Below are 19,700 nucleotides of genomic sequence, written 5' to 3' on the forward strand. Positions count from 1 at the left end.
TGTGCAGAATATTGTCAATACAAATTCTTTAAAAAAAAAAATTTGGTGGTTTTTTTTTTTTACTGTCGTGCTGTTGCTCTGCACTGTTCACTAATGTGAACATTGCCTTATTTATGTCGCAATGTCATTTTATGGACGTCTACGTTATATTTTCAATTTTTGCTGTTTCCAATCTTCCCAATATTTCATTGTTAGACGACGTCATTGTTTATGGAACGATGCACTTTAATCTCAATTCATGGAGATTCTACAACTTTAAATGCATTAATGATATTGAATAGTATACATGCATTGTGTATCAATATTTGACATTTTGAGTTATATATACTTATTTAATTTCATTTTGACTTTTTAGGGGATTGAACACTCGATTTCTGGCGTGCGACGCCGATGCTCAACCATAGAGCCATGAGTCTTAAAAACTAGTTAACTATTTTTCCATGTCTTTTGAAGGAAACCTATTTGCACTTGTAATAATATTGTTGCGCCTCCCAACGCAATTTAATATTTCCGTCTCGTAATGTCACCTAGAAATACAATAGAGTGATTAATTTTTTGGACAAAGAAATATTGTCTACAGTGGGAAACGTAACTCAATCCGCTGGCACATAGGATCCATACGTGACTCGAACTCTTGACTTTCGATTCCCGTAGTCAAACGCTCTACCACAGAGCTATTAGTATTACGTAATTTCCCGTAGCGTGCTAATACGATACAGCGTAACGTAAAATAAGAAACAGTCGGGCTTATTTTTAAATCTGACTGTACATCAGATGGCGGTGCATGATAAGGTTATAATAATAGTATGTGGTATATCTTCATGCTATGATCTATATTTACCAGGTACACCTTCCCATTAGCGTGATACATAATGCTAGTAGTCTCTGTTAACGAAGTAGTGTCAAAGTATATCAATTCGCGCGATCAACCAACAGTAAAATAACAAAACAAGAACGAAAGAAGCCACTAAACCATTTCACATATGATCAAAATGCTTAAAATGTTTGGCATATTAATGTTCATTTTTTAGTTTTTGCGAAGTTGGAAAAAAAAATTACCGGAAGTGACCGGAAGTAGACTATATCTCCAGAAATACTGGGCCCACAACAAAACGAATATGGTTTTCGTGATCCTCGTGAAATTTAAGGTGTGTCTGACCTATTTTGACCTGTTTTTGGCGAAAAGTCCAATTTGGCCAAAATCGCGATTTTTCCTGAACTATAGTTCAGGGAAATTTGCGATTTTTGACGATTTTCGGGTATTTCCTACTGACACATGGATTCGACCCCAAATTTCACGAGGATTACGAAAATGTGGTTCTTTTTTCATTCAAACCAACAGATATTGAGTTATTAGGCATTTTCAAACCGGAAGTTGTACTGAAAGTTCAAATTTCGAAAATTTAAAAAATAAACTATGTTCTCCTTGACAAGTTACAAAAGATCTGCGTAGTTTCAAACGTAAACTATAGTAAATGACCATAACATGGCCTTTCAAAGTTCTTAAAGTTCAGTTTTCAGGTACGACCTGTATACCACTTCAAATCACTACCACACACATAATAATCGAAGTAGAATGCCAGAACAAATAATAATAATAAGGCTGTGTGGTGTATGTGTACACAAACACACACAAACAACAAAAAACAAACAGAAATAACAATACCGTTCAGACGAGGGAAACTCAAATACACGTTGTCAACCTAAAAACAAAGCAAACAATGTGAATCACATGACAACAAAAAATAACAATAGTTCCATTTCACACGCTAGAGGCTGATGAATCTGCAGCGCCATCTAGTGGAAATACTGTTTGGTCAGGTTTTAAAATAAGCCCGACAAAATAAGCATCGCACTAGCGCTGTAGCGTACTGGCGCGCTAGCATTGCGTCAAATACTCGGTGTATTTCAAAAACAATTAACTTAATGAAAAAAAAATAGCAATTTTCCCGGAATTAGCATTCAATTTTGAGTATACCCTGTGATTTTTAAGCAATTCCAATGAGTGACAGTTTTTTCGGAAAATTTTTTAAAGCCCGACCGAGAAATGTCGGGCTTTTCTCGGTCGGGCTTATTTAAAAAAAAAAAAAAATAAGCATGTTTATTGCTACACCGGCATGGTTTCAAAAAGATCCTGCTATGAACGCCACAGGTAACGTGCCCATAATCGTAAAAAAAGAAGCCAGTATGTCTAAAATATCTCTTGATTTAAAATTTGTAACTATATTTCATGCCAGAATTCGCGTGTTTTTCTAATTTTGGTTGGATGAAGGGAACTAAAAATAGTAGCTGGCTAAGCAAAAAATCATGCAAGGTGAGTGGGTCAACTCGTCGAAAAGGATCGGGCTAAACGTAATACCGTGCGGGATTTCCCAATTCATATTAATGTTGGAGTGGTTGATCGTTAAGACTTTGGTATGAAACAAACGTCTGTACTGGACAGCTATGCGCGCAAACGTTACGAAACCGAAACCAACGTCAGACTCTACACTCATTTGAATCTAGCAAACTAGATTTCAAATAATGACGGTGGCAAATTGTCGTTTCTGCAGTGTGTGGTGGCCCTGAGAAGGGCCGTTTATCAACAACACAAGTAAAAGAGAAATTAAGCCTTGGCGGGCTTGTCGGTCTTCTTGGGCAACAAGACGGCCTGGATGTTGGGCAAAACACCAGCTTAAGCGATGGTAATTGGTAACTCCGGACTCCGGAGAGAAGTTTGTTCAACTCTTCGTCGTTTCGGATGGCCACTAATTACAAGTGACGGGAGATGATACGAGTCTTCTCGTTGTCACGAGCGGCGTTTCCAGCCAACTCAAGTACCTCAGCTGCCAAGTACTCCATGACAGCAGCCAAATATACAGGGGCACCGGCACCGACACGCTCAGCGTACGATCCTTTACGGAGCATACGATGGATACGACCGACGGGGAACTGGAGTCCGGCCCTGCTCGAACGGGTCTTTGACTTTCCCTTTACTTTACCACCTTTGCCGCGACCAGACATGACAAGTATGTTGGTTAGATCAGCTAGTTCCTACACAGAGGAAATTGTTAATAATAGTAAGCTTGAAACTGCTTTTATATACCCAGTTGGACGGTAAATGGAAAAAGGCACTAAATCTTTTTAGCCAATGGCCAAACTTCTTCTTCAACATTCCTACTTGTTTGGCATAGAATATGCTACAACGCCTTCTGTTCCCAATGAAAAGCTCCCCATTGGGTCTTAACTACTGAAACATCTGCATTAATCTGCTACCCTCACTGGTCCCAGCTACACGAAATTGGCTACCTTCAGGTAGACGGCTGTTTGACTTCTGATACAAATACAACCAAAAGACCTACGGGTGTTACTACAATTTCACAAGTACGGCGATTGGCACCAATTTTCATCAAGTAGTAAGGAAAATGCCCCCCAAAGTTAGTGGAAAAGCAGCGAAGAAGGCTGGTAAGGCCCAGAAGAACATTGTTAAGGGAGACAAGAAGAAGAAGCGCAAGAGGAAGGAGAGCTACGCCATTTACATCTACAAAGTGTTGAAGCAGGTCCACCCCGACACTGGCATCTCCTCCAAAGCCATGACGATCATGAACAGCTTCGTCAACGACATTTTCGAGCGCATCGCCGGAGAGTCTTCCCGTCTTGCTCACTACAACAAGCGTTCGACCATCACATCCCGGGAAATCCAGACGGCCGTCCGTCTGCTTTTGCCCGGTGAGTTGGCCAAGCACGCCGTGTCTGAAGGCACCAAGGCCGTCACCAAGTACACCAGCACCAAGTAGATTTTCTGATCTCTTGTCCTCTTATACCAAACGGCCCTTTTCAGGGCCACCAAATGTTTAAGAAATGGAATTTGCTTCAGTCCGCTGTTAAGTTTGCCAATTCTTTTTTGCTACGAATTTCATGTGACCATTTGACTTGGTATAGAAGGTGCGTAGAGGGCAGATTGGTCGCAATGTTATAAATGGTAACAATCTTTCAACAAATTAAAACTAATGAACAAAACAGTATTTCCCACTGCCACTTGTCCTCAACACTTACCTAGCTAAGATGTATGTACCATGAGCCTTGTCCGAACTAAGAAGGGTTCACGTGTCGTCCAGTAAAACAAGATTTAAAAAATCGGCAAAATGTAGCACATGTTGCACTCAGATGGAAGAAACTTTATCACAGGCAGGGTAATAAACGGCATAAGCTGTCGAGGGAAAACTTGCAGACAGGGGAGAACACATTTTTGCGTTGTATTCGTAAGAGTAGCTGTTGCGTTATGAAAAACCAATGCAAAGGACGTTCAAGGGCAATGATTCTAAAGAAAGTTCGAGAAGGGGGAGAGGGTACGAAAACTGAAAGACAAAAATAATGAGCTTATGATCTTTGTTGCCAAAAGGGCAATACAAAATTAACTAGAAAGTTGCATAGTCGACTGCAGCTTACAACTCCTTGCCCGCTTTTTCTCAAGCGTTCATTCCCTTGTAAACTTTGAGCCTACTTGATGTCTATGCGGGAATCACACTTTTAAGTAACTCTATCCATAGATAACGGGGCTTGCAAATCCGTTCAAAGTAATCGTTGGTGGGGGCGTCCATTTACTCAATTTTCAAAGGATCCTAGATTGTTTGTGTGTGTGTGTGTGTGTGTGTACAATGTAATTGATAGTTAAAATAAGAGCAAAAGGATTGCAATGTTGAAGAATACCTCGTGGCAACATCAAGCCAGGCAAAAATGGACGCATATTTCGGCCAAGGTCCCTGAGACGAGAACAACGTAATCGATCTTTTTGAAAGGGTTTACATTATTACCTGCATCTGACAGATGTGCTTCATTTATGAGTTTAGTTCACGGAAAATGCATGGAAACCAATATAGCAGTCAATAGAGACAACCCCTAAGCAATTGATATGGAACGTTTTCAGCAAAACAGAAAGAGAACATTTCTTAAACTTATCTGATTTACAATTTCAGCTTGGTGAAATTTAAAAAGCAGTAACCCACTCTCTTCTTCATTTAAATGGTGGCCCTGAAAAGGGCCGATGGGTACACAAGTGCTGGAATAGTTCTCGAAATTTAACCGCCGAAACCGTACAGAGTGCGGCCCTGGCGTTTCAGAGCGTAGACGACATCCATGGCGGTGACCGTCTTTCTCTTGGCGTGTTCCGTGTAGGTGACGGCATCACGGATGACGTTCTCAAGGAAAACCTTCAAGACACCGCGAGTTTCCTCGTAGATCAAGCCGGAGATACGTTTGACACCTCCACGACGAGCAAGACGGCGAATGGCAGGTTTGGTAATACCTTGAATGTTATCACGCAAAACTTTGCGATGGCGTTTTGCGCCTCCTTTGCCCAATCCTTTACCTCCCTTTCCGCGTCCGGTCATTTTGAGTGTTTCAGAGTGTTGATTAATACTGAATGAGAAATATTCAGCTTGTGTCCTCGTTATAAACCCACTAGCCCCACTCTGATTGGCTAGCATCAAGTTTTGCCCTACGGACTCTACCCCACCCCATATGTACCGAGAGGCTTTGTGTTGTTCTACTCCTTTTTCCCTCCCTTTCTGATCTGGCCAATAGCGTCAAAGAGCCAAGGCTTTAAGCATCCACACAACCTATATAACTTCAACATTTTCCATGTGCTTTACACTGTTAATCATCACCTCAGAAAATGGCTCGTACTAAGCAAACCGCTCGCAAATCCACTGGTGGCAAGGCGCCCCGTAAACAGTTGGCCACCAAGGCTGCTCGTAAGAGTGCCCCGGCCACTGGTGGTGTCAAGAAACCCCATCGTTACCGTCCCGGTACCGTCGCTCTTCGTGAGATCCGTCGTTACCAGAAATCGACTGAGCTTCTGATCCGCAAGTTGCCGTTCCAGCGCCTGGTCAGAGAAATCGCCCAGGACTTCAAGACCGACTTGCGTTTCCAGAGCTCGGCCGTGATGGCCCTTCAGGAGGCCAGCGAGGCTTACTTGGTGGGTCTTTTCGAAGACACCAACTTGTGCGCCATCCACGCCAAGCGAGTTACCATCATGCCCAAGGACATCCAGCTTGCCCGTAGAATTCGTGGTGAACGCGCTTAGACTACAACTACGATCTGTGCAACAAAACGGTCCTTTTCAGGGCCACCAAACTGTTTTGAAGAGCTTTTGCAACCCAGCTTACCTTCACTTTCAAATAGGTTATTCGCCTTCATCTTCAGCCACCAATGGTGAGAAGATCCTAGTTTTATACACCAGACCTACACCATAGCTATCATTAGTAAATGGTACCACTAAAACGTAAATGCCACTGTTTAGCTTCATTACCCTACTGGGGTACTAATATGGATGGGCTTCAGATCTGGATGGCGCTGATACTTGTTGGATCGGAAATTTATTCGAAGCAATTTGTTGGACGCGTAAAAAACGCGATCAATTTGAAATCGTGCTGTAATCGTTAACTTCCTCTAGAACATTTTCGATGTTTTCTGCTAAATTAATATTAGAAAAACTTAGTTAAAGGCAAACACGAACACTCAATCATCTAAGGGATTTTTGTTTTCTAAAATTGCCAACTTCAATCACTAAGTACGCCATCATAAGACTCGATTCAAATGTGTTCGAACGAAACAACAATTTGCATATATAAGTTTATATATACCAATGCTCATGAAGGGAACATTGTGGTCGACAAAAAAGACAATGGAACAACTTCAAGATTAATCAAACATAATCGCATGGAAAAATGATGTCAACCCACAAACAAGCTATTTACCAAATCAATGACTTAGATCATCTGGGCCACCATTCATCAACCAAGCGGGAATTTAAGGAGGTTTCTCGCTGTACATTGACAACAATAATGCGATTAAGAAATGAGCGGAGTAATATCTCGATTGAAATGTTACTAAATGAACGATTGTAACCAATCTAGAGATTACTTACTTTTTCCCCATGCGTCAGTTATGAAACGACAAAGCGTAGTGAGAGAGACGTTACGGACAATGTTACAGGAAATGCGTTAACCCCATTTTAACGCAACACTTATTGGAAGAATGGCCTGGCTACGTCCTAAAAAAACAACCAAAGGCGCTACAGCACTAGCATTCGGTACTTGATTCATCACATTTCCGTTGCAGATTTTTTTTTTTTTTTTTTTTTTTTTTTTAGTGAACTAAACATTGAAAGAAAATATTTCTTTTTTTAAACATGCATTAGATCAAAAGTTTTTCATCACTCCACTTTCAATCGCTTGCTGAATTCTTCCTGTTGCTTTTGTTTCCATTCTTTCTTGGCGTTCATTCGTTTAAGTGCGCCATCCCTAAGAACAAGCCCAAAAACGATTACAACTCCAGAAGTGCATTCGGTTTTTTTTTGTTTTTCACAAAAAAATTTTAATTTAAATAAACTTACCAAGACAGATCTACCAGGCCACCCTGTTTTGCAATGACGGCTTTGACTCGATTGGCGAAATCAATTGCACTCTCTTCAGCTCGCCGATGCATAGGTGGTAGATACCAAACATCGCAGACTAAGGCCCAAGACGACATCATCATGTATAAATACTGGATCATTGAATGACGACTTGAATTCCAGAAAGCATCTGTAAACCGTGCATCGTACTAAATGCCGAACAAACAAAATGATTTTTTATCATATATATATATAAACGGAAGGGCTCGACGTAAATACCTTAATAGCAACAGGATAAACTACACTGCCAACTTCGAAGCTTCCCTTTTTAAATTGCATCACGGAAGTATTGTTGATGCAGGTTCCCTCCGGAAAAATGAGAATTGGCAATTTATCAGGATCATCCACATGCTCCTTTAGTCTAATGGGACAACAGTTCACCATAAAAAAAAAGGTAAATTTGAATGTAAGCGTTACCGCGCCTGCTGAATACTGTTAAGGAAACCAACCTTTTAGCAACAGTTTCGCGATCTTTGACTTCGGAACGTTCAAACCAGATGTGCGCAGAAGCGCGCGCCAATGCCCGCTGAATAATACCCAAGAAACCTCCATGACGCTGGCCAATCTTAAAACATGAATTTGATGGTTATCATCTAAACACGCCATAAAACCAGAAATTCAACTTACCAAAGCGTACGAGTTGTCGCAATGAAGTACCATAACGTCTACTGGGGTTGTGTGATTGGCAACACAGATACCAGATTTGGGAATATTTTCTTTGTTGTGAAAGGTAATTACTGCTGACAAAGCGCAGGATAGAAAATTGAAGCACCATATTGAAACCTTTAAAAAAAAAAAAAAAAAAATAGAAAGTAAATTTTGTTTTTGCCAACTTTTTGAAGATACGATTAAAGCACAGCACATGTAGATTCGGACTTTGTCCCTATCGAACCACACAGAGATCAAGTTTTATCTAAGAGGTCAAATGGATAACTAAACAGACTAAAGAAATTATATGGACTTGAAATTACCTTCTCATAAACGGCTCTCTTCATGGCGCCTTCATTCAAAAATCCAACTAAAGCTGTGCATAATGTCAACCAAATAACCTAAGCAAATACAAGGAAAAATGGAATTAAATAAATAGTTTCATTACATATGCGATAGTGAAAAGCAAACTCACAGCTAAAAAGCAAATTGTTATCCTGCTTGGTAGAAGAATAAAGTAACGTATAAAGAAACCGATGATCCAGGTAACAGTAAGGCGAATACTGATGAACTCGTAATGTCGGTTTGTGCGAGTAAGAAGATTCCATGACTTTATGTTTAAATTTTCGTTTGTTTTCCGGGAGGTGAAGAGGGTAGATTTTTTTAGTTATTGGCTTTTAAGAATTAATTAGGAAGTGATACCTTTAGCTCCTCAGCTACAAATCGTTGTGTAACTTCATCTTCAATTATTGCCTCCATACCAGCATGAACAAAGTCTAGGCAGTCTGATAGGATAAAATCACGTTGCAAACTGTTAAATGATCTGTTTCTGGGAATAGATGCTGTCTTCGGTGAAGAATTTCCATTTGGTAAGAGTACCAGGTCTTCTTTAGACATTGCCGATGATTTAATTATGGCATGCCCAGGTGACAAATTATCTTCAACTTGTTCGACTGATTCAGCTATGTTCCCATTTGCGATGCCATTCTTTTCTTTGATGGTTTCTAGTTTTTTCTGTTCAGCACTTTCTATCCGACCAGTGCCATACTATCATGGGGAAAAAACTCAAACACTAGTAAATAATGGAAACTTTTCGAAAAAGCAATACTGGAATACCTGGAATATCTTCAACAGTAGGTTCACATATCCTGATCGAAAATTTCTCGACCATGGGCATGTCATTACTAGCACCAAGCAACCGATCGCCAAGATAAAAGGTAGAAATATTACACCAAGTACTAGCAAGAGAATCAAATTCTCAAGCCCCATTTTGATATACTAATGCGAGACCGGGTTGGAGAAAATTGCTGTCGTCGCCAATCGCCTACAACACCAAGGCAACAGATGACGGAACCCTGGAGGAAGTGACGGAAGGATTTCAAGGTTGGCCGAAAAAAGAAGTTGATTTCTGCTTGGGCCGTTGTGCGTGAATGATACAAAACCACGCAACGTATTCTCCGGGACTGCCTCCTCAAGCAGACAGAAGGACTTTTGGTTTCAGGAATCGAAAATACGTCTGTATGCTGCGTGGCGCGTGCGACCTTGACGCGATTAATTATCATTTTTCCACTCCTTCTAGTCCTCCCATTCCAATTAGCACCATGTTTCAAGATAACAGAGATTAATTTTTTGATGTTATTGCCCTACATGATTAGTAGATTGCCATATTATCGAATGACGGAGATATTTTTTATTATTTACTTTGGCATATACTGTTGGTTTCTCTATTTTTTCTCTCATTTATCAAATATTTTCTTTCTAAAATAAGAATATTATTGCGCATCACTGTAGCGCTTTGTTTACAGTTAGAATAATTATTCGTAACTACTAAGTTTTAATCACTTAGTAAAATCGAGACAAGCGACAACAACGGAAAGCCGCCATGCGCATGGCCTACTAAACTTATGGCTGATCATCGGTCTATATCGAAGAGTTGTATTTTTTCTAGGTAAACACCCGGCATCTAGCGGTAATTCCTGTCAATATCTATTTCGGCTGTCTAATGGAAGAACAGCAAAATAAGGCGTGATGTGTTATGGTTCAAGAACGCAACGGAATACTCCGTAAGATTTAGAAAAAGTTGGCAAAACCGGAAACAGTTACTTAATTCATGAAAATGCAATCATCTCTTCCGCTAAGATTAGCAATTTAATCAATTATACCCTGTAGAAAGTGTTAAAAAACTTTTAGGAAGCATTTCTGGAAAGTGGGAACCCTTAGGTAAAATGTTTTAGTAAATAAAATTGAATAAAAGGATCGATTCGATCATCTTGTAATGTAAAAGATCAATATTTGCCAACCAATGAGTGCAAAATCAAATGTCAAATTCTAATTGCAACACAGAATGGTATCTAGTATTTCCCCCAGGCAGCGCCACTTCTTAGCTAAGAAAAAGAGGAGGAGACAAATTCAAAGGCGCAGCATTCGATAGGAGTAGGAACCTTGCCCGGCAAACAATTTACAAGGCCCCATGTCATGTGTTGTAGTTTGAAGCAGAAGACGTCAGTTTAGGCAAAATAAACAAGAAAACATGGTGACCCCTACTTCCATTCAAAAGCTTAGGGATTCTCTTAGTTTACAAGAATCTATGTCAGAAGCTATAAGTATTGTTAGCCAGTGTGAGTTACTTTGTTAATTTCAACTATACTTTTATACGGAACATTGCCTTAATTTTCAAAGAGTAACCAACGCGTGCCTATTTATTGCGTACCTTACGTTGAATGTTTTGAAGATAGTTATAAGTTGAGCGAGCCTTCAAGTCCTTTTTTTATTTTTACAGCAATTGCGTCAAAAGATATAACGATTCTCCAGTTAGTCGAAAATTTGCAAGCAGAATTACTACATCAACAAGCTGCATACAGATGCAGAGCCGTATCCACTATTGCCTCAATTTTAGAACAACTTGCTCCTGATTTGAAAGGAGTAAATGAAAAAGAAATTGATCTTATAACAGAATTTTTTTATAGCAAGCTCAAAGATCATCATTCAATAGTACCTGCTGCCTTACATGGGCTTCACGTATTGGTATGAATCATAACTGCATCAGCAAAAATTAAAACTTTCAATTCCAACTTTGTTGCAGAGCTCAGCAAACAGGCTTTCCCCAGGGTTAGCTAAATCAATAGCTCAGGCAATATTTCAAAATGTTCATTGCCAATCACAGTTGCAGCACGATAGAAGAGCGATTTACAAAACAATCAAAAACCTTCTGGCTCTTCATATTGGAGGTACAGATTAGTAGGTTTATGCCATAACAAGAAATTTTAGCAATAATAAAATGTCTTTGGCCGAATTTTGTCAAAGACTGTTATTAAAAGCAAGGTTTACTTTGTTGGATTTAGAGTTACAGGTTCTTGGGTCAGGACTTTGTTTTTGGCATCATCCAGGCAGCCGATCAAGAAAGAGATCCACGCAACTTGTTGCTTCTATTCAGTATCTTCCCAGTAGTAGCCCGCTACTTTACACTAGAACCTTTCACCGAGGAGTTTTTTGAAGTTTTTAGTTGCTACTTTCCTATTGACTTCACGCCGGTAGGGTTTTCAATGTTAACCGCTTATTTTGATTGTTGGTGTACAAACTTCGATCTTCTTTTCAACAGCCTGCAAATGACCCATACGGAGTAACCAAAGATCAGCTGTGTGAAGGATTACGACAATGTCTTGCCAGTAGCGCTCATTTTGCTGAATACTGTATGCCTCTATTGCAGGAGAAATTGGAGTCTGATTTGGTTTCTGCCAAAATAGAAGCGTTGAAGACATTGGTAAATTTTTCCGTTTGAGATTTAAATTTCAAATGGTTTTCTACACGTCATTCTTGTGGATTCTAGGAACTGTGTTGCCTCTCCTATCACCCGACGCAGCTTGAAAAGTGGATTGACACATTTTGGAAATGTATTCGCAGGGAAGTCTTGATCAACGTTAATACTGAAGAGCTAGAGCACACCGCTTTAGACGCTCTTGCCGCCTTATCACGAGCATTCGCAACAAACGGAGAACTCAATAATTCTGCATTCACCAAACTACTCAAAGAAATTCTGTCTGGTAAATTTTTAAAACTTAGCATTTGGAATCAATTGAACTCGTTGACTAACATTCTCGGTTGATAGAATGCCAAGGACATTTGTGCGAGCCGGAACGCCGATTGATGACCCCAAGTAGTTACGTTCTGCTAGCAATATGCTCTGGAAATGCACCTGCTTGTGCGCTCATCGTTAGCCAGGTGCACCTCTTTTATGTTTTTAAATCCCACCGTTTGATGGCTTTAAAAACTAATAATAATTTCTTGTACAGGTGATTCCTCTTCTGATGGATCAGTATCGTATCAGATCACAATCAGCTCCACGACAATTTATCTTGAACTGTTTAAACAAGCTAGTGCAAGCCGGCCTTTACGGTTTCACTGAAATAGATGGTATAATACTTCCATTTAAAAATTAGTAAAACAATTTCAATCTTACTTCTCGCTGCCAGTTGCTCAGAGTGGCATATATCCTTTGATACCAGCATTGTTAGAACTGTATCTCGAAGTGCTAAAAGAGGATGACGCATTACTCCGCAGTCTAAGTCTTCAAGGATTGGGTCACTTTGTTGGTATCGGAATGAACCATCAAGACCTGGAAAAGTTTAATCAGTCACTTTTGGATCTGCTTCTGCAACCATTGACCACCGGCCATACCGTCGAAGAAATTGGTCAGTTCTTTCACAAATGTGCTGAGCAAAATGAAAGCTGGTTCGTTGAACAAGTATTGGTTAAGCTGTTGGATATGGCTATGTCTGGTAAATGAATTATTAACGTTTTAATATTAAAGACATAATTATTTTGAGTTATTATAGACAAAGCCAACGAGATCTTTCGTCTGTTAAGAACTTTACCTCCTTTGCCGCGGATACGCTCGCAAGTGCTTTCCAAGCTAATGGCTCGGCTAGAACAATCAGAACTCGAATTGCGATTGGAAATGCTAAAGACTTTGGCTCACTTTGCACAACATGACGAGCTCCAAATGTTCCACCAGTTGCACAGTTGGGCGTTAGAAACCTTAAAAGAAGGAGATCCACCAATATCACTCGAAGCCACCTGCAGTATACTGAGAAAATTAGCTTCCAGTTTGTCGTCCGGGTAATACCACACAAGTGATGCATGTGAAGAAGGATAATCTCAGTTTTTTTCTGCACAGGGATGCCACCCAGTTCATCAACGAACAGATCGGTCGATACATCGATGAGCACCTTGCCAAGTCTGCTTGGGTAATACCGATCATGGAAGCAACGTTAGGATCGTTGGAGGCCACACCTGTTGGGAAAAATCTGGAGAAGCTAATTAAAACACTGGAGCCTTTAACTGTTTGTCATCCAAATGCTGATGTGAGGATTTCTGCGTGTCGGCTCGTGGCTGCTTTGATTAACAAAGTTCCTGAAGGTAAAATTGAGTTTATTTTTAAATTTCTTCTTCTCCGTCTTCTTTTCTCCTTAGCTTGCAACTGGAATCCATTAGTATTTCCTTTTCCTTTTCAGGGCATGAGCTAGAATCCATACTTGATTCATTGAGGATCAAATGGCAAGATCCATCCGCCGACCGGAGCAAAACTGTTTGTCTGTTTGTCTGGGTAACCAAAGCATTGCTGATGAGATCCTATTCCAAGCTTGATCAAACCATTCAAGAGGTATTTCGTTTGGCGCAGAACAGCGTGCGTCTTCGTTTAAATTAATGATGTGCTTCTTTCTCAGTTAGTTGAGTCCTTAAATGATCCCACACATGGGTATCTGGTGGCCGAAGGATTTAAAACAATTTTGTGCGAAACCGAAGAGTGTCTGAACTTTGATAGCCATGCAAACATCAGGTATGTTTTAATTTAATTTAAAAAGGAAGAACTTTTAACAATTAAATGAATTTGTAGGCTAATGTACCGACAGCGATTTTTCCAAGAGGTGGTCCCACGTCTGTTAAAGTTGTATCGGGAGTCGCCATCTTGCAATAAATCCGCTTGCTTCGCTGCCATCGCAAACCAGCTGGCCTTCATTCCGGAGGGTGTTCTAGTTGCTCACATAACGACGCTTATTCCTTTGCTCATCCAATGTCTGAACATTGAGCAGCCCGATCAACTCATCGTTTCGACAATCACAGCCTTCATGGGTCTCATTTCAGACAACATCAACGCCATCGAGGAATACATCAGCAGCCTTGTCCCTAGATTACTCACGCTTGCAAAAGATGGTTTGACTATGGTAAGCCATACTTACCGTATTTTCTATGTAACGCAAACTCTAAATATTGAACGAAATTCGTAGGATGTCCGCCGTCTTGCACTTCGATGTCTGTCAGAGCTAAGGAAAGCCCAGCCGGTCGTCTTGCTCCCACTCCGATCAGAGGTGAGTTGCTGATGATTAACTTTTAAAGTTTTCAAAAGCTTTGTAAATACTTGTTCAATAACAGGTTATCCTACGCTTGACTCCATGCCTTGATGACAAAAAGCGTTTGGTCCGGCGAGAAGCAGCCGTTGCCCGCCAAAAATGGACCATGTTAGGGCAAGCAGGTTGTGAGTAAAAGTTGAGGCATTATGGACTCGTCTGCCAAAGGTCCTAAAGAGCTTCAAATATACTGTTTCAATAGCACTCCTGTTTTAGCTTTGTAGGTCCTCCAAACTGGGATGGCAGTCAAGCATTAGAATATGTATTATCTTCTTAATGTTTCCGCGTGATGACATTTCTCTAAAAAGTGTTAGGTCAAACAGTTCCTGGCCTGCCAAATGAAATCATTTGTGAATGGTTCGTGCTCAAAAATTGCTGAGCGAAGAGGCGGTATTGGGTGTCAAAAATGTGCTTTGGGAACAATAACATTTGGCTAGGAAACCAAAAACAAGTACAGGGAACTTTGTTGTGAAGTTTTTCGGTGAACATGGAGTGTTCCATGCCTATTGAGACTTGTCATCAAGAAAATCGAACGAAGCCTTGATGGTGTTGCCACTGAAAACATCAACAGCCGAGGCGCGTATCTCCGTGTCGCCAAACTCCATTGTAACGCGGATTTCTCGACGTGTCTTGACAGCGTAGTTAAAGCCCAGGTCAAGCGAGAGGGTAGCAAACATACGGACACCAGGATCCGTAACAAACTGTATAAGTCGTAATCAAGAACCACCCGAATGATTCCGACTTTGTGTTTTGCACGTGTTTCGAGGATGATGTTTTGTTTCAAACCAACGCAAAAATTATTTCTATTTAAAAAACGTTACCTGGACATCGTCGTTATCTGCGCTGTACACGTTGAGAACGATGCGACGCTGATGGCGTCTAGCCGGGCTGTAGCTGCGGATGACGCGTTCGCCAAGACTGACACTCTGGTCGGCCATGACGAACTTGTCGAAAATGTCTTTGCAGTAAGCAATTCCGTCTTTGATGACACGTTTCTCCAGCGGATGGCGGCCGCCGATGAAGCGGTTGAGGACGGCCACACCATAAGTCAGTCGCGAACGGCGCACCGTGATTTGACGGGGATTGACACCGTACTGGACGGCTCCTTTCAGGATGGCCAAACTGACATCCTTTTTAATTAGAATATTTGATAAATGAACATTTTATAAATGAAATTTTACTGCCAAAATTAAAATAAAACCTGAGGTATAATAACGGTGACGTGCTCTCCAAAGTGCGATCGTACGGCTTGTTGTAAGAGAGGTGATTCAGCAAAACCTCCAACTAGGAACAGGTAATCAATACCGACCAAATCCGGGTGGACCAAAACGTCCTCAATATGCTGAATGGCCAAAATGGAGTCAAAACAATAACGAAAACGCATTCACTATTAGAGGTACCTCAATTATAGCTCGTAATGTGGGTTGGAAAAGAGATTTCATAGCCTCCTGGTCGAGACGGAGCATTCCTAATTTCACGAAAAATAACGGATAACGTTAATAAATAGTACTAACGAGTTGTAATTACCTTGAGTTGACCAGCGGATGTGAGAATCGCCGTATCTGCGGATGGCAAACTCGACTTCTCGTCCGCGGTATTTGCGGAAGCAATCAATCAGCGAGAAAGGTAACGCAATGTTGAGTGGGTTACAACGGAAAGGGCTGGCGTGACGTTTGCGTGCTTCGAACGATATCATCTAAAAATTAAGTAAAAACAATTTAATGAAATATTATAATTGATTTACACTAGCTCGTTATTTATCTGTTGTACCAGATCGACGTACGATGCTGGAAGGCGGGTTTTAAAATGGTTCATGAAATCGGAGCCAAAAATGTTATCCAGCAATTGCTCAAAAGCCAAATCAACTCCTGTAATTCACAATAGAAATGTTGCAATTTAACGTTGAACATCTAAAAAAATTTGACTTTAAGTTTATACCAATGGATCCATAAGGACCCCCTGTAGCACGATGAAGTTCTTTAAGATGTTGGCCGTCTAAATCCATGACCTGATGGACAGTAATATCGACGGTACCTCCTCCACAATCGACTACCATATAGCGTTGACCTGGACAAACATCCAGCACAGCATCGACATACATAGATTCCCTTTGCGCACTTCTGTTCCATGGCTTCAAAGGCCCCGGTTTGCTCAAACTGGCTGGAGTTAATTGTAATTCAGCCGGCTTCTCGGCTTTCAGTTGATGCCGTTTCAGCTGACGGCAGAAAAGAGAGGCGGCTTCCGGTTCCAGTGAAATCATCACTTGCTGAGGTAAACGATCCGAGCCGAGTCCAGCCTCGTAGGCCGCTTCACGCATAAGTTGCTTGGCCGATGAACGCCAGATGGCCGGAACAGTGATAACCCAGCGGATATCCTCATCTGCAGCCATGACAATAGGTCATTTATTCAATTCCAACAATAGGTAAGGTATGATAAATTACTATGAATGGGAATGGCCGTCTGATCAGACAGTTCACGAAGTGCGTGTTCCTTGAAAAAGCGTAAGGCGTGGGCGAACACAGTGACGGCTGGCAGCGAATCCACTTTATTGGCTGCTTGAATAAGAGTGCTCCTGCCCAGCTGCTTCTGGTGATGTAAAGTCATCTTGAACTTGTCAAAGTAGAGCCACTGGCGCGTATCACGCGGCGATAAGTCGTGATAGTAATCACGGGCCGTGTAACCGAACGAGTGGAATTGCCCAGTCGGTCTCAGTAGGAGCACCGTCGGCGTCTTGGCGTTGGGAATCCCCGGATCTCCTCCTGAAATTCAGATAATAAAAACAATAATGTCGATAATTCATTAATAATTGCGATAAAGTCGTAAAGATATGCTCAAACAAAATTCACTTTACCTTCCCATTTGCGCATCATGTGGATCTCTTCCGGATCGTGAATGAAGCTAAACGCATAGCCGGAATAGGTCGTCCCGAAATCAATAGCCTGGAACCAAATAATTCCATAGAAATTAAGAATGCAAAGTAAATTAGAACCTTAATAAAGCTTACCACGACAACGATGGGTGAATAACTAGATGATGGCTCCTCGTAATCACGTCCGAGATCTTGACTCTCGTACTGGACACAATCCACTGAACTTGAGGCATCGTCGTTTTGCTGTTGGCCAGAGCTATCGGAGAATTTGCGAATGGCGATCTCCGATTTAGGACGACGCATGGAACCACGTAGCTGTCCTTCGCTCGGTAATGGATCCGTGCTGGCGCTCTGAGAGACGCGGACGTAACGCAACAACTGGACGCCTTTCGCATCCGAAGGTGAAGTCTCGTAGACGTAAGATTGCAGCTGCGGAGTGGCAGAAGCCGGACGCTGGCCGGCGATCGGTGGGTACTTTTCGCAGATTTCGCGCACCAAACGCGGGGAGCTCATTGGTGTAGTCGACATGGTGCCACTGTGAATACTGGGGCTACCTGCGCCACTGCTGCTACTGCTGTTGCAGCCCGACAGCGTCAGATCGACGACTGCGGCTGTAGAGGTGAAGCAGCCGAGGATGGAGTAAGTTGGTTCGGCACTGGGACGTGATGTAGGCGACGTCACCGGAGCCCACGCATTCCGACTCGAGCCGCTCGGAGTGGATCGAATTGCAGCATCAACAACGGGTGGTAGGGTCGTGTTGCTGTAGCCCGTACATCGGCGGGCAACGCGAGCCGTTTGCTGGGCCAACGCCCACCACAATGTGGCCACTTGTTCGTCAACCTGCCCCACGTCGACGATGACACTATTCAAATCTTCTGCTTCCTGCAATGGGCCACGTTGACATACCGACCCTGCTTGCTCCGGTGGACAGCGCCGCTGATTGTAATAGCAATTCTCTTCGCGCTCCATGGCCGGGCAGACTTGCAGCATGCTCCGCAAAAAGTAGCGAAACTCTTCACGCAACTTCACTCGATAATCTGGAAGCCAAACAAACGTAAAATTGATTGAAAAGGCAATCACCAACATGTTTTTCCACATCCATCAAGCATCCTCATCGGAATGTCGTTTTAGACCGGACGGGCTGTGTCGGTACATAGGCCATGCGAGATTTTTGGCGAGGACATAAGGCGCGTGCTGTAAACACTCGGAAACCCAACGAGGGAAATACAAAAAAGAAAAACAACAAATAAAAATCTGCCAGATTTGGGTCGTTTCACCGATTGCCATTTTTGGTGGTGAATGCGCGTTGACCACCACAGTTTTCCCATATCCCACCCAGCTACTCGAGGAGGATTGGATGGTAAAACAAGCTCAACATGTGGCTGTCGCCCTTGTTTAAAATAATAACAAACACATGGCTCCGGATGTTGGGATCGTATAACCACACTCGCGGATACAATGCGGCATTCACGCCCCACTTTGTCGATGCTCCGTCGAGTGTGAGAGAGACGTCCGTGTATATAGGTTTTTCCGACGCAAAATCACGAACAACACCTATGGCTTTTTAGGATTGAACCCCGTGTGTCCCATACTACACCGAGGCGTGTTCGTCGTGCTGGCCGTAACCTATTTTCGACGCTTTGATGAACAACAAACACCCATCGGTTTTCTGCTTGTTGGGGGCCTTGAGTTTTGATATGATTAATCAAAAAAAAAGATGACTTACCACTTTGCACGCCAAGGAACGAGGCTTTCAATTAACTGAATTCGGTGCACGACAGAAACGATCTGCTGGAAAAACAAAAAACTTGCCCCCTAAATTTTCTGGCGTAAAGAAATAAAAGAAGCAGTGGGGGAAAACCCAAACAGGGGGAGAATTGCTGATCAACCTGTCTTTAACAAAAGGGGAGCATATCGGTTTCGTGTTACAGCATACGAATGCGCACAAAAAGAAAAAAAGGGGTACTTGATTTTTTACCGTCATTTTTCTTCAAGTCGGCCGATAATGGCATCCTCCAGCAGCCACTGGGCACGTCCGACGTTATAACGGTGGCCATTCGAGACTTGACGCAGCCAACACGGGAGCTAAACTAATATTCGAAGGTATTTACGATTAATATGAGACAAGGTAGATTTCTAAGCGGATGGGCGTCTAGAAGAAGTTTCGAGCGGAAGGGCGGCTTGTCGTATGTAAAGAACTCGTTCATTGCCGTTTTTTCTTCGCTTTTCTATGCAATGGAAACAGTTGGTGTGTGAATAACGCCCCCATACGTACTTTAGGGATACAAAAGCGTTTCGTTTCAATTGGGCAAACGATCGCTGATTGTAAAATCCCGAAAAACAA

The 19,700-nt window shown here is 41.9% G+C and overlaps 6 protein-coding genes across 6 annotated transcripts; 3 read left to right on the forward strand and 3 right to left on the reverse strand.

Annotated features, from left to right (window-relative positions):
• The first annotated feature begins 3,404 nt into the window (after positions 1 to 3,404).
• Positions 3,405 to 3,800, forward strand: LOC130702202 (histone H2B.1/H2B.2-like). The gene has a single exon (XM_057523867.2). It carries the CDS (start codon positions 3,405 to 3,407, stop codon positions 3,774 to 3,776), a length of 372 nt encoding a protein of 123 aa, XP_057379850.1. The 3' UTR covers positions 3,777 to 3,800.
• Positions 3,801 to 5,057: 1,257 nt separating this feature from the next.
• On the reverse strand, positions 5,058 to 5,378 carry LOC130702467 (histone H4). Its single transcript, XM_057524137.2, has one exon. The coding sequence runs from the start codon at positions 5,367 to 5,369 to the stop codon at positions 5,058 to 5,060; it is 312 nt and encodes a 103-aa protein (XP_057380120.1). The 5' UTR covers positions 5,370 to 5,378.
• A 275-nt stretch (positions 5,379 to 5,653) lies between these two features.
• On the forward strand, positions 5,654 to 6,122 carry LOC130702194 (histone H3). Its single transcript, XM_057523863.2, has one exon. The coding sequence runs from the start codon at positions 5,654 to 5,656 to the stop codon at positions 6,062 to 6,064; it is 411 nt and encodes a 136-aa protein (XP_057379846.1). The 3' UTR covers positions 6,065 to 6,122.
• A 476-nt stretch (positions 6,123 to 6,598) lies between these two features.
• On the reverse strand, positions 6,599 to 9,658 carry LOC130702181 (glycerol-3-phosphate acyltransferase 3-like). The gene is made up of 9 exons (XM_057523847.2): positions 9,200 to 9,658; positions 8,786 to 9,130; positions 8,559 to 8,693; positions 8,407 to 8,484; positions 8,063 to 8,218; positions 7,885 to 8,000; positions 7,655 to 7,796; positions 7,376 to 7,584; positions 6,599 to 7,283 (listed from the first exon to the last, which is right to left on the reverse strand). Exons 1-9 carry the CDS (start codon positions 9,350 to 9,352, stop codon positions 7,196 to 7,198), a joined length of 1,422 nt encoding a protein of 473 aa, XP_057379830.1. The 5' UTR covers positions 9,353 to 9,658; the 3' UTR covers positions 6,599 to 7,195.
• A 1,310-nt stretch (positions 9,659 to 10,968) lies between these two features.
• Positions 10,969 to 14,691, forward strand: LOC130702167 (MMS19 nucleotide excision repair protein homolog). Its single transcript, XM_057523828.1, has 15 exons — positions 10,969 to 11,107; positions 11,166 to 11,310; positions 11,425 to 11,613; positions 11,682 to 11,843; positions 11,910 to 12,123; positions 12,189 to 12,301; positions 12,373 to 12,493; positions 12,553 to 12,858; positions 12,916 to 13,198; positions 13,257 to 13,498; positions 13,594 to 13,742; positions 13,807 to 13,919; positions 13,977 to 14,304; positions 14,368 to 14,448; positions 14,513 to 14,691. The coding sequence occupies exons 2-15, from the start codon at positions 11,227 to 11,229 to the stop codon at positions 14,621 to 14,623; spliced, it is 2,496 nt and encodes an 831-aa protein (XP_057379811.1). The 5' UTR covers positions 10,969 to 11,107; positions 11,166 to 11,226; the 3' UTR covers positions 14,624 to 14,691.
• Positions 14,692 to 14,733: 42 nt separating this feature from the next.
• Positions 14,734 to 19,560, reverse strand: LOC130702217 (heat shock 70 kDa protein 12A-like). The gene is made up of 11 exons (XM_057523882.2): positions 19,335 to 19,560; positions 17,492 to 18,393; positions 17,339 to 17,426; positions 16,929 to 17,246; positions 16,426 to 16,866; positions 16,258 to 16,355; positions 16,015 to 16,183; positions 15,888 to 15,955; positions 15,689 to 15,829; positions 15,309 to 15,617; positions 14,734 to 15,188 (listed from the first exon to the last, which is right to left on the reverse strand). Exons 1-11 carry the CDS (start codon positions 19,411 to 19,413, stop codon positions 14,991 to 14,993), a joined length of 2,811 nt encoding a protein of 936 aa, XP_057379865.1. The 5' UTR covers positions 19,414 to 19,560; the 3' UTR covers positions 14,734 to 14,990.
• Between the last annotated feature and the right edge of the window lie 140 nt (positions 19,561 to 19,700).

This window comes from Daphnia carinata, chromosome 6 (genome assembly GCF_022539665.2).
Source record: "Daphnia carinata strain CSIRO-1 chromosome 6, CSIRO_AGI_Dcar_HiC_V3, whole genome shotgun sequence".
NCBI classification, from domain to species: Eukaryota; Metazoa; Arthropoda; class Branchiopoda; order Diplostraca; family Daphniidae; genus Daphnia; species Daphnia carinata.

Bases quoted from the DNA above. Each gene is read 5' to 3' on its own strand.
- LOC130702202 (XM_057523867.2), top strand. From the start codon at position 3,405: ATGCCCCCCAAAGTTAGTGGAAAAGCAGCGAAGAAGGCTGGTAAGGCC.
- LOC130702467 (XM_057524137.2), bottom strand. From the start codon at position 5,369: ATGACCGGACGCGGAAAGGGAGGTAAAGGATTGGGCAAAGGAGGCGCA.
- LOC130702194 (XM_057523863.2), top strand. From the start codon at position 5,654: ATGGCTCGTACTAAGCAAACCGCTCGCAAATCCACTGGTGGCAAGGCG.
- LOC130702181 (XM_057523847.2), bottom strand. From the start codon at position 9,352: ATGGGGCTTGAGAATTTGATTCTCTTGCTAGTACTTGGTGTAATATTT. The intron at 9,131-9,199 runs GTATTCCAGTAT...TCCCCATGATAG, and splicing joins TACTGTTGAAGATATTCCAG to TATGGCACTGGTCGGATAGA. The intron at 8,694-8,785 runs GTATCACTTCCT...TTAAACATAAAG, and splicing joins TTGTAGCTGAGGAGCTAAAG to TCATGGAATCTTCTTACTCG.
- LOC130702167 (XM_057523828.1), top strand. From the start codon at position 11,227: ATGTTCATTGCCAATCACAGTTGCAGCACGATAGAAGAGCGATTTACA. The intron at 12,494-12,552 runs GTATAATACTTC...TCTCGCTGCCAG, and splicing joins CGGTTTCACTGAAATAGATG to TTGCTCAGAGTGGCATATAT. The intron at 12,859-12,915 runs GTAAATGAATTA...GAGTTATTATAG, and splicing joins GTTGGATATGGCTATGTCTG to ACAAAGCCAACGAGATCTTT.
- LOC130702217 (XM_057523882.2), bottom strand. From the start codon at position 19,413: ATGGCCACCGTTATAACGTCGGACGTGCCCAGTGGCTGCTGGAGGATG. The intron at 18,394-19,334 runs GTAAAAAATCAA...TTTGGCTTCCAG, and splicing joins CGACTTGAAGAAAAATGACG to ATTATCGAGTGAAGTTGCGT. The intron at 16,356-16,425 runs GTATAAACTTAA...TGTGAATTACAG, and splicing joins GGGTCCTTATGGATCCATTG to GAGTTGATTTGGCTTTTGAG.